Source organism: Anomaloglossus baeobatrachus, chromosome 6 (genome assembly GCF_048569485.1).
Source record: "Anomaloglossus baeobatrachus isolate aAnoBae1 chromosome 6, aAnoBae1.hap1, whole genome shotgun sequence".
NCBI classification, from domain to species: Eukaryota; Metazoa; Chordata; class Amphibia; order Anura; family Aromobatidae; genus Anomaloglossus; species Anomaloglossus baeobatrachus.
In genome coordinates, this window is record NC_134358.1 from 541265675 (window position 1) to 541278817 (window position 13143).

Consider the following 13143-nt stretch of genomic DNA (forward strand, 5'->3'; position numbering starts at 1 on the left):
ATTGACAGCCAGCATAAGTAATAGGCTGGTTAAACATGCTCCTCCAGCATATAAAACAGTTATTTTAACCTTAACTGTAGCGCTGACTGGAGAATCAATCGGTGTAGTTCTAGGGAGGATGAAGGAGTTACAGGATATGGGACAGTGGGATAAACCATCCCCTGGAGGCCATGTTGGTAACAGTAAGCCAAACAATCCTGATTGGAAAGAGAAATCAGTAGGGGAGGCCCCATGGGTGCCTCGAAAAGACATGTTCCAGGCTTTGCTTAAAGCCGGGATCAATAAGGAAAGGATTGATGGAAAGGAGACAGGAGAATTATGGAAGTTGTACAAACAGAAAGTTCTATCTGCAAAGAAAGTGACCACTACAAATGTGGAAGGGGGTTCAAAAACCCCCAAGGTAAAGAAATCAGAAGGAAAAGGGGAAAACCCCCCAAAGAAAGTGTCTTGGGAAGATTTTCAGTCAGTTTATCCATTGGAAGAACTGGCTGCAGCCGTGGCCACAAAGGTCACGGAAGGAAGGGCTAATGCACAGACTGAAGTCTGTGTAAATGAAAGTTCAGAAGGAAGTGATTTACCATAGGTAGCCAGCCAAGCCCCCCTATTGATAAACAGGGACGAACGTCCCTACATCAATCTTAGCATACATTGGAAAGGGGGAAATATTCAAAGAGTCCCAGCTTTGATTGACACGGGGGCGGAGGCTACTTTAATTCATGGAAACCCAGAAAAAATAAAAGGACCTCGAGTAAAAATTGCTGGACTAGGTGGTCAAGTGATCACCAGGGTTCAGACACAGGTAGCTTTGAAGATAGGTAATTTACCTATCAAGCAGTATACGGTGCTGGTAGTACCTATACCAGAATATATTTTGGGAATTGATATCCTAAAATGGATGACTCTTAATCGAACCGAAGGAAAATTCTCCTTTGGGGTTATGTCTTGTCATAAGGAAATGCAGATTTCACATTATATCAATGATATAATGATACAAGGACAAGATGAGCAAAGTGTGAAAGATCAATTGACAAAACTGATTGCTCATATGTGGAGAAAAGGACGGGAAATCAATGATGCCAAGGTTCAAGGACCGTCTCAGGTGGTAACATGTCTAGGGATTCAGTGGAACAAGGGGCACAGAGAGATCTTGCCCAATGCCAGACAGAAAATTATTAATTTTCTGGTCCCTAAATCCAAACAGGAGACTCAGTCTTATATTGGATTGTTTGATTTTTGGAGACAACATATCCCTCATTTGGGACAAATGTTGGCTCATTTGTACAAAGTAACGAGTAAAAAATATGAGTTCCAATGGGGAGAGGAACAGCAAAATGTGTTTGAGATGGTCAGGGAAGTGTGGCAAGACATTGAAGGGATTATTCAATCTACCAAGACCACTGTATTTCATGTCGATGCTCATGTCCCTACTAACTCACTTGAACGTTTGTTTAATTCAGAAGCAGATAAAGCAGCAGCCATCAGACAAATCAGTCCAACAGTTGACAAGGCAAGGTACCGCTGTTTGGGCACACCAGAAAGAGCCACGCCTTATTCAGCAGGTTTAGACCTCAGTACATTGGAAACTGTCGTGGTACCCCCAGGTAAGGTAAAACCAATTTCAACAGGATTGGGTTGCCATATACCAAAGGATCATTATGGTCAAATAGCCACTTGTTCTAGTTTAGTGTTAAAAGGAGCCATAGTGGTGGGAGGGGTAATAGATGCAGATTATCAGGGAGAAATCAAGGTACTGATGCTAAATTTGGGAAATGAACCTTTGATATTGATGAAACACCAGAAGGTGGCTCAGATGTTAATAATTCCAATAAACTTGTCTGAAATAAGAGAAGGAACTGCCCCAGCAGAATTAACAATACGGGGTACTAAAGGTTTTGGATCCTCTAATATTACAAATGTAGGAGCAAAAATATGGATTCAAAACCTCCAAGGACCGCCCTCAGAGACAGCGGTAATAGCGGTCAGAAAAGATCGTACTCTCCTGATAATGAGACCAGGAGTGGAAAAGTGGGAATATGTCCCACAAGAAAAATGTTATTTACGAGAATAATAGTGTATCTTTATTTGCAGATGGTGTTGTAAATAAGCGAAATCCATGGTATCGGTTACTGGGAAGAGCTCGATAGTGATGAGATGGAGAAATTCCTGTGTTTGATGTTTGCCTCTCTGGTCGTTGGATGGACAAGTCTACATCAGGAGGAACCTGTGGCGAATGAATTTCTGATGCACCATCACATTTTCAACACACAGATTGCTGGATCTGTACACATTCTCCGGTTACAGCCACCAGTATCCCTTATCTGGATGTCCCGGTATCGATGGAGGAAATCTTAAAGTAGAAAAGTTGTTCTGATCATCTTGCTGATAAAGACACTCGAACTGTTCGTCTATAGAATACTACAGTACCCATTTCCATAGTGGGATGGATCAATCTTCCATGGTGGCAAGGCAATTTGAATGCAACAGTCACCAATTTGCAATATCTGGCTTTCAAGGGAAGAATTTGGGTACCAAGAAATAAGACTGGACTGACTAACCTGGGATTCATCCCTATGGGGAATATAAAAATAAGTTTTGGGACAGCTATAAATACTGTAGATGCTTTTAAACCCAGCTTAGTGGAAAAGACAATTCATGATATGTTATGGCCTTATGCCAATATGTTCATAAATCGGACTAGTGAAACTTCTAGTAACATATCGGGAAATGTAATGTGTAATGATTCCTTTGAATATCGAGCAAATGCCAAAACACATGATATTCAAGGGAGCTTGTCAGATAATATTGCTTTTAGTTTTAATATACTGTACAAAAGTAGTGAAACTGATTATATTTGTGATTCAACGTTTATCTAAACAAAGACAAAATTTGTGGCAAACAATATTTCTTGGTCATGGTATGGTATATTCCGAGTGATCTTCTTCTAGTGGAATACTGATGATGGAAAATAATCCCTGGGATCAAGGACCGATTGTGATACCAATGTGATATGACTGAAGTTTGAATGACTATTAGATAGGGATCATAATCATAAGATAGGAGTGATCCCAGATATTATTTGATCCATCAATAATTCAGTATCAAAGAAGATGTCCTTTGGATAATATTTCACTAATGCCAAGGAATACATGTCTTGAAGCAGTTTTAGATAATAAGGAAGTAACATTTACAGTTCCACTTACAGGAAACTTGTGGTTAGCTTAAAGACAGTTTTAAGGATGAAATTTACGGCTCATTGCAATATTTCACTAATACTGGTCAAACTGTGGTCAGCCAGTTGTCAACTGACAGGATGTGCTGGAAATGTGCAGGAAGCTGCCGTTACCTACAACATTTTGTGGTCAAGTTACATGAACATGACTCAGCTGTCATATGCTGGTGACCATTTAGACACAACCTACAATATTTTCCTATAAAATATACACCGAACTCGCTTAAGGTAGGGAAATACCTTCCAGGACATTGAAGTGTACGTACGCACTGTTCCTGTGATGCCATGCCAAGATGCCATGTTGATTCCTTATCTTAACTCGAGTTCCCTCCGATGTGAAAGGATTGCTACAACATAACGGTAATGTTGATGCATATTTCTGTTATTGTATAAGTTTCTATGACTATAGTTCTTATGCCTATGTACCATTGACTATATATATATTCATGTGCTATTAAAATAAATAGTATCTTGCTATAAAGAATATTAGTATTCGTGCCTGATTAGGATATCAGTGAGCGCTTCGTAAGTACGGGCTTTCAGCCCCCTTTTTAGTAGAATTTAGCAAGACAGCCTACCGCGGCAGATGCCTTCCTGCAATCTGGCCAGGTTTAGAACAAGATGCCAACAGTGAACACTTGCTAATTGTGGGCGGCATGGTGGCTCAGTAGTTAGCACTGTATGGTGGCTCAGTGGTTAGCACTGCAGTCTTGCAGCGCTGGGGTCCTGGGTTCTAGTCCGACTAAGGACAACATGTGCAAGGAGTGTGTATGATCTCCCCGTGTTTGCGTGGGTTTCCTCCGGGTTCTCCGGTTTCCTCCCACACTCCAAAAACATACAGATAGGGAATTTAGATTGTGAGCCCCAATGGGGACAGTGATGCCAATGTAAAGCGTTGTGGAATTAATAGCGCTATATAAATGAATAAATATTATATTATTAATAGCCAAGAGTCCCACAAGGGCAAAGCCAGATAGTGGCCAGGTACCCGCAACCAGCGACCCATTGTGGCCAGGTGCCTGTGACGGGTGACAGACAGTCATATGGTTTCTGGCCATAGAAGGTCACAGCGTTTGGCTTTGCAGAATGCTCCCTGACTTTCTCTTGTTCCTGCTGTCAGTATTCATTGGTATAGGTAGTTTTCCTGCTGTATTTTCATATCTCCCCCTTTTGGGCCCACCAGGAGCTCACCTTCCACCAAACTGCTGATCATCAGTACTCTCTTGGTGCTTAAATACTCCCATCTTCCCTGGACTGGCGATATTATTCAGTTCATTCTAGCTCTGGTTGCAAGCAGGTGGCTTGTACTCCCCTGTGATACCATTGCTGATACTTTGCTGAACTCCTGCCTGTGTCATTTATGTTTATGTTTAAGTAGTCCATGCATTTTCTCCCTGTGTGTCCTCCTTGTGTCTTCTATAGCTTTTAGTGGGGTTGATGAAGAGCTCATCTCATCCGTTCCCTATTTAGGGTCCAGCATTAGGGATACCTAGGGTCAGGTATCCAGCTTGGCACATAGGTGCAGAATCTATCTAGGGTGGTGATGGACCCCAGGGACCAGTAGAAGGTTTGGTCAGGGGTCACCATCTCCCCCTTTCCCTTGACACAGGGTTTCCCTTCCCTTACGTTTTGCCGCTCGCTTGGATCATTCCCTACCTAGTGTGACAGGGACCCATTGTGGCCAGCACCTGATTTTGGCTACGTGGTTGTAGCTTGTGGTTAGATGCCCTCACCAGTCTGGCAATTTCCCAGAGTAACCTCTTCTGTATGATCTGATGCCCGGGCTTGTCTGGTTCTGATTCTTGTGCCTCGCGTTATATGGCATCTTTGGTCAACATGGCTGCACAGAACATGCCAGGAACCTGCTGCCTAAAATGTCCCAACTTGCCACCTTTGGGTGCTCGTAGCATGCAATGCCACCACTGACAGTGACCACATTGTAAGTCATGTGACGTGTGAGGAGTCAGGTGGGCGGGGCCGGGATCCTGAGGAGTCATGCAGTCCTCCATACTGTCATTACCAGCAGGACACTATTGTGTGCGGCTCCAGCAGTCAGGGGGCCTCATTACATTTCTTGCATAGTAACGTGTGCTACTCCCGGGATGGGAGTAGTTCCATATATTTGGGCTGAATCCCACCACTAACTTCACGCCACTTAGGACCCTGCTGACTCCTGCAGGGAGTGGAGTTACCCTTTGAGTCAGGTCCACACTAAGAAATAGCCAGTAAAGTGCCGTGTGCTGCACCCCGGAGTATCTGCACCCCCCGCACAAGCCGCCGGTATAAGCCCGGGTCCCGTACCTGAGCCTCAGCCTCCGAGCGGTCTCCGTCCTCAGCGTTCACCTCTGCCCTAGATTACAGCCAAGCACAACACTACGGAGCGCAGCACGGCACAAACACCCACACTGTGCGATGATTGGACAATCAGAATGGACTTGTAAAGCAAAACCCCGCCCCTACTGGGAAGAGATAATGCTTCGATTGGACGGCAAGGCTGGCTCATGTGAGTGTAAACACAGTCGGCAGCCAATCAGAAGAGTGCACGTTTACGGCCATTTTTGAAAAGGGCAAAGTGCCTGGAATATGAGTGTGGCAGCCAGGAAGAGGAAGCAGGTATGTGGCCGGCAGGATGACGGTGTGACCTGGGGATGGGGCTCCGCAGGGTGCTAGGCACGGAGCAACATGCTGTGTGTATGGCTCTGCTGTGTGTATGGCTCTGCTGTGTGTATGGCTCTGCTGTGTGTATGGCTCTGCTGTGCACAGGAGACATAACCTTCACATTGCAGTTTACTGACACATTTAACAGTTTCTGATGCATTTTGAATAGTTTACTGACACATTTGACATATTGCACAGTTTGTCATATTTAGCATAGTGTACTGATGCATTTTGTAGCTTATTGACTCATTTCAATTTACTGACATTTCAGTTTACTGACGCATTTTGCATACAGTTTACTGAAACTTCACAGATTATTGACGTATATTGCACACAGTTGGAGAAATTTAACAGTTTACTGACGCATTATGCAGTTTACTGACACATGTCACCGTTTCTGATGCATTTTGCACACAGTTTACTGACATTTCACACAATTTGACGCATTGTGCAGTTTACAGACTCATTTAACAGTTTACTGACAACTTTAACAGTTTAAAGCATTTTGCATGTTTTCCTGACACTTCATATATTTTGCATAGCTTACTGACACATTTTGCATGTAGTTTACTGCTGCATTTTGCACAGTTTACTGACACAATTTAATTTCTGACACATTTTGCATACAGTTTACTGACATTTCGCATAGATTGACGTATTTTGTACACAGTTGGAGAAATTTCACAGTTATACAGCACATTATACAGTTTACTGACACAATTCAGTTTCTGATGCATTTTGCACAGTTTACTGAAATTTCACATAGATTATTGTCGCATATTGCACACAGCTGGAGAAATATTGCACAGTTTGCTGACTCATTATGTAGCTTACTTTCAAATTTCAGTTTCTGACGCATTTTCCACACAGTTGACTGACAAATTGTACACAATTTGACGCATTGTGCAGTTTACAGACTCATTTCACACAGTTTGCTGACACATTTAACAGCTTGACGCATTTTGCATAGTTTTTTGACACATTTCACATTTTATTGCGTTATTTTGCAGTTTGTTATATTTTGCATACAGTTTACTGACGCTTATTGCACAGAGTTTGATGCATTTTGCACAGGTTATTGAAATTTCACATAGATTATTGACACATATTATATTGCACAGTTTGACATTTTGCACTTTACTGACTCGTTTTAGACAGTTTACTGACACATTTAGCACAGCCAAATTTTGTAGAGTTTTCAGATGCATTTTGCTCAGTTTTCTTGTTTAAACGTTTTTAATTGAATTTTTTAATAATAAGAAAATAGTATCATAAAAGAAAAAAGTATATACTAGGTGATAGTTTCAGCATAGTTTGCTGATGCATTTTGCACAGTTTGCTGACGCATTTTGCACACCGTTTGATAAATGTCACCTGCATTGTGCTTCCGGATTTTGCTGCTTGGCATCATATGACCCCATATTGCTGTATAGGCGACCTTGTTCTAGAGGTCTCGGATAATTGCATACCCTACATAAGAGGCTTTCCATCCTGGTATATACAGAGCGGCCCTGATTGGGGGAAGTCTCTATTTATTCTTAATGGCAAAGAAAGTCTTCAACTACATATCCACAAGCCCATCTCAGATTGTCTGTACAATCCTAAAAAGTAAAAGAAAAGAAGTCCAATCCTTTATTTTAATAAATATTTGGCTGGAAAATTACACAGCCATTCTGGCCTGGACTTTCAGAATAAGTACACCAGCCTCATCGCGTCTAAGATGTGCATTTAATAATATATGCTGTTCATATTCTAAAATCCTGTGACAGATCAACACTAAACAGGTCCATACTTTGTGTTTTTATAGGATGGATAAGCTGGTGAACTGTTTCTATAAGCGGCCCAATGCTTTAACCCGATTAATATGCTTCCCCTGGGCTGGGGGAGGATCGCTGTTTTATGCACAATGGGGACGTTTGTTAGATGACTCCATTGAAGGTTTGTGTTGTGCATTCTTTACATTGTTATATTTAAAGACATTTGGTATAAAGAATAAATGTACATACATAGCTGTGTCCAATCTGTTATCCTCTACTGATCCTGAGTTACCTCCTGTATTATACTCCAGAGCTGCGCTCACTATTCTTCTGGTGCAGTCATTGTGTACATTACATTACGCATCCTGTATTATACTCCAGAGCTCCGATCACTATTCTGCTGGTGGAGTCACTGTGTACATACATTACATTACTTATCCTGTACTGATTCTGAGTTACATCCTGTATTATATTCCAGAGCTGCACTCACTATTCTGCTGGTGCAGTCACTGTGTACATTACATTACCTATCATGTACTACTATTGAGTTACATCCTGTATTATACTCCAGAGCTGCACTCACTATTCTGCTGGTGCAGTTACTGTGTACATTACATTACCTATCATGTACTACTATTGAGTTACATCCTGTATTATACTCCAGAGCTGCACTCACAATTCTGCTGGTGCAGTCACTGTGCACATACATTACATTACTGATCCTGTACTGATCCTGAGTTACATCCTGTATTATACTTCAGAGCTGCACTCACTATTCTGCTGGTGCAGTCACTGTGTACATACATTACATTACTTTTTTATTATTAATAATCCAGTTTCAATTTTAAACACTTATATTTAATGTTATATAAATCCATCTCATAATATATATTGGTAAATTTTAGTAATAAGGAGAAGATAAATAGCAGGTGCTGAACTTTTAGTGCAGTGATAACCAATAGATGGCGCTGTATGTAAAATGATATACAATGAGTTATGTGGAGAGTTATAGAAGTTTATATTGAATATACTGTGTGTATATATATATATATATATATATATATACACAGTGTGTGTGTGTGCATGTGTATGTGTATATAATATATATATATATATATATATATATATATATATATATATATATATTTAGTACAGTACAAACGTTGTAGGCAGATGTCAAGGAAATGCTGCAAATTAGGAAGCTTTCAAAAATAGTATTGTTAGTTTATTTTTATTATTAAAATGCAAGGTGGTGGTTTCTGTTGAATTGTGATGTTCTGTAATGTCTGATATTGTCTGTATATGTCTCCTTTGAATTTTACGGTTCTGCGGAATTTGGTGGTATGAAAATACAAATGTAGTATTTTTATTATTATTATTTATTATTATTATTATTATTATTATTATTATTATTATTATTATTATTAAACAAAAGACATCAATACTTGGTGATCGCCCTAAACAGCATCACGTCTTCTAAGGACACTTCCAGCAACAGTGAAGCACGGTGGAGGGTCCTGCAAGTTTGAGGCTGCTATTCAACAAATGGAGTTTGGGATTTGCTCAGGATTAATGGTCTCCTCCACGCTGAGAAATCCAGGGCAATATTTGTCCACCTTGCAACATCATCAAGGAGGCATCTGATTTGCTCCAAATTTATTCTGTATCAGGACAACAAACTAAAACATATAGACAATGTTATTAAGAAGTGTCTTCAGGGTCCTGGAGGTGCTGCTCCGGCCCCCGCAGAGCCCTGATCTCACATCATCCCGTCGTGTCTGGGATCACGTGAAGAGACAGGATTTTTACAAGCCTCAGAGGATCTGGGGTCAGTTCTTCAAGATGTTTGGATCAGCCTCACTGCCGATTTCCTTCAAAAACTGTGTAAGTACATAGAAGAAGTGATGTAGTCATAGGGCGGTCACCAAATATAGATCTGATATAGATTTCCCCAAAATCGCCTCTATGGTTTCCTTACCCTCCCTCCTGCAAGCCATGTGGTCTGTAGCAGTTTGATTAATGAAAGTCCTAACCTAAATTACCCTTATCGCTACCTGTGTTAGGCTCCCCACTATTACCCCTTTCTTCCTTGGGTCACTTGGTCCTCCTTTAAAGGATTTGTCCAATAAACAATGTATATCACCAATACACTGATAGAAAACAATTGTATCGCCACCGCTATCCCTGCACTTCACCCGGCAGGGACGCCGATGCTATCACCGCTGCAGCCGCTCTGCTTCTGTTACTCCTGTCCCCGCCGCAGCTCCGTGTACTGGACTTGTACACGCCATTCAGGCCTCCTGCTATGGCCGCCCTTAAGACGCGTGCGAGTGCTCTCCCAACTTCTTAAAGAGGCAACATGTAAACTCCAAAAGTCTTCCCCAGCCTATTGCTGGGTGCCTTGGTGTCTATAAGGCACCTTTCCCTTTTGGGAGGTGCCTGAGCAATAGGTCTTATTTCTTATTCTTGTCTGTTGCTGCGAACGGGAACCTGTTAACCAGTAATTGTGACCTTGCATCTGCCCTGAAATTCTGAACCTGTTCCAGTCTTGAACCCTGCTTTATCCCTGTACCAGTTCCAGTCCCTTCTGTACACCAGACCCTGTCCTGCATCCCACCAGTATTCCAGTACCCATCCTGTGACATCTAACCGGAACCCAACCCATCTGTCTTTTCTGAATCTGTTCCACCAGTCACACCAAGTCAGTCTTGCTTGTCAATCTGTGTGCGCCTGACTCTTGGAGTCAGCTGCTGCAGTATCGAGGACTGCCCTGGAGTGGTACCTGGTGGCTACCTGCAGCACAAGCCTATCTAAACCATTTGTGGCTCTAGTGATGAACCAGGTAGTCACCTAGCTATGCCCCTCCAAAGTAAGATCATCCCCATGGCGCAGCGGGTCCACACCCACCATCATGACAATAAGTATATGCTCCCTGGGGGTTAAGTTACACCCATCGATCCAGAGAATAGCGAACTGGAGGCTCAAAGTCCCCTGTATAATTGAAGTATTGGTGCACAATTGTGACAACCACAAACTCCACAATTTGGAATGGCGGAATAGCTGTTTCTTTAATTTTTAATACCACCACATCTGGAGGTTTTTTTTTTTTTTATGGTACAAGGATTGATCAGCGATGTTGAGGAAATATTAAAAAAGTTAACGCTCTTGGAAAGTTAAAGGTAAGAAAGCGGATCAAAAAATGGTTGAGTCTCCAAAGGGATAAGAAGAGCTCCGAGTAAAACTGAAAATCCACTGTTGTGCTAGATGCCCACTCCACTCCCACTGCTTCCAGTTCTGCCTCTTTAAAAATGCAATTTAGTCTAATAACCACCTGTCGAGCAACTTTCTGACCCACCTCCCCACCATGTGTAAACGTGGACTAAATGGGACGTGGTCAGTAATTGAGACCAGTAAGAGTCACAGCATTTTTCAGAGTGGAGTAGGGGGGTGCACTGGTTATATTCAAAGAAAACGGTAAAGGTACATCAGCTCACCGGTAAGGAAGTTGCTATGATATTTTGATTCTGGTGTAGGGCAAGGAAACTCCAATCTGGTCCCTGGGCAATTGTGAACAATGAAGAAATCCAGCAACCAAGTCAAGATTAAAGGGGGCTTTACACGCAACGATATCGCTAACGAGATGTCACTGGGGTCACGGAATTCGTGACGTACATCCGGCCTCGTTAGCGACGTCGTTGCGTGTGAAACATACAAGCGACCGCTAATGATCAAAATTACTCGCTTGATCATTGACACCTCGTCCATTTCCCAAATGTCGTTGCTGGTGCTGGACGCAGGTTGTTGGTCGTTCCTGCTGGAGCACACATCGCTTTGTGACACCCCAGGAACGACGAGCAACATCGTACCTGTGTCCTCCGGCAACGAGGTGGGTGTGTCTTTCATGCGGCTGCTCTCCTCCCCTTCGCTTCTAATGGACGCCTGCCATGTGACGCCGCACGAACCGCCCCCTTAGAGAAGAGGCTGTTCACCTGCCACAGCAACGTCGCTAGGAAGGCAAGTCTGTGACAGGGCCTAGCGATTTTGTGCGCCACGGGGAGCGATTTGCCCGTGACGCACAAACGACGGGGGCGGGTACACTCGCTAGCGATATTGTAGTGTGTAAAGTCCCCCTTTAGAGCTCATATAGCTCAAAATGCATGTCTCCCTATTTAATGGTTTTATAGCTCCCCCTGTGTCACGCCGAGGCGAGCGAACGCCCAGCGTGCAGAGCAACACTCAGGGGGAAACCAGGGAAGATGTGTAGAAGGCCCTTGCAATAGGGAGAGGAGAGAGCAGTCCCCTTCTCACACTCACTTGTGACTGATCCCTGAGCTCCTTAACGTCCCTAGATAGGTGCTCCCCCCCCCCCCCCATGCACCGTCACGTGCCTAAGCCCTCGCTGACCCTGAACTTTCCCTGACTAGTGAGAAGGTCAGCGAGACACTAGTCCTACAATAAAACACAAGAAAAGTAAGACACATACTATAACAGCTTTTAAAAAAAGGGCTGGATGATTTCCTCAGTACACACAACATTGTCGGTTATAAATGACTTAATGACAAGTGTATAATTGGTGGAGGAAGGTTGAACTAGATGGGCCTAGATCTTTTTTCAACCTATGTAGCTATGCAACAAAAAGGGTGGGGAAAGACATAAGAAATAACACTCCTAGGTTTCTTCAGTAGGAAATTCACAGCTGCAACTGAAATGACACCTCAGACAGCTACTCCAGAGACTAGCTCCTTCAAAGTGGTCAGTATAGAGCAGTGTTTCTCAACTCCAGTCCTCAAGACCCATCAACAGATCATGTTTTCAGGTTTTCCTCAATATTAGACAAGGAATAATTCCATCACCTGTGCAACAATAATGAAAACCTGATCTGTTGGTGGGTCTTGAGGACTGGAGTTGAGAAACACTGGTATAGAGATTCTATCACCAGCATGGAGTAAAGCCAGGAGTGGGTATATATAGCGGAAGGACGTGAGGTCAAGATGCCACAGCTGTTATTAAATATAAGGATAAGGCTGCACATCAAACTTAGATAATGGTATAATGCCTCAAGCATATGGAAAAATATTGGAATATACAATGAAAAATGCTACTTGCTAATTTGAACATGTGAATAATGAATTGCATACCTGCCATGAATATAAGGAAAAAGGAGATATTTAGCAATCGCATTGATCAATGTAACTGAGCCCCAAGACCTCATCAAGGTATTTCTCTATATTGGGGTCCCTAGCTCTGTGATCCTAACTGTGTGTCATCTCATTGCAATTAAAAACTGCTGTGGGTGGAGAGGGGTAACTAAGGACTTTCTTATATAGGAGATGGAAAAAACATGGCCAAAAGGGGCGGAGCTGTGTTCACATTCAGAAAAAAAGTACATATAACTGAATAGGATAACTGAAGTGAGCACTAATATATATTATGAGTGCAAGCCAAAAAATACATACTATATATAAGGATAAGGCTGCACATCAAACTTAGATAATGGTA

At 42.4% G+C, this 13143-nt stretch overlaps 2 protein-coding genes across 5 annotated transcripts in view; one reads left to right on the forward strand and one right to left on the reverse strand.

The window, feature by feature from the left end:
• The window catches only part of CROT (carnitine O-octanoyltransferase), a 150526-nt gene extending 144903 nt beyond the window's left edge, over positions 1-5623 (reverse strand). For both annotated transcript variants that reach the window (XM_075315616.1, XM_075315618.1), the window contains exon 1: positions 5531-5623. The gene's annotated coding sequence lies outside the window, so the exon portion shown is untranslated. The remainder of the gene's footprint in view (positions 1-5530) is intronic.
• Positions 5624-5769: 146 nt separating this feature from the next.
• Positions 5770-13143, forward strand: part of OLAH (oleoyl-ACP hydrolase) — a 36797-nt gene continuing 29423 nt past the window's right edge. Inside the window, exons 1-2 of one of the 3 annotated variants that reach the window (XM_075315620.1) lie at positions 5770-5842; positions 7695-7825. In XM_075315620.1, coding sequence (XP_075171735.1) covers positions 7696-7825 — 130 coding nt within the window. In that variant the 5' untranslated portion in view covers positions 5770-5842; position 7695. The other 2 variants (XM_075315622.1, XM_075315619.1) reach the window with 2 other exon arrangements.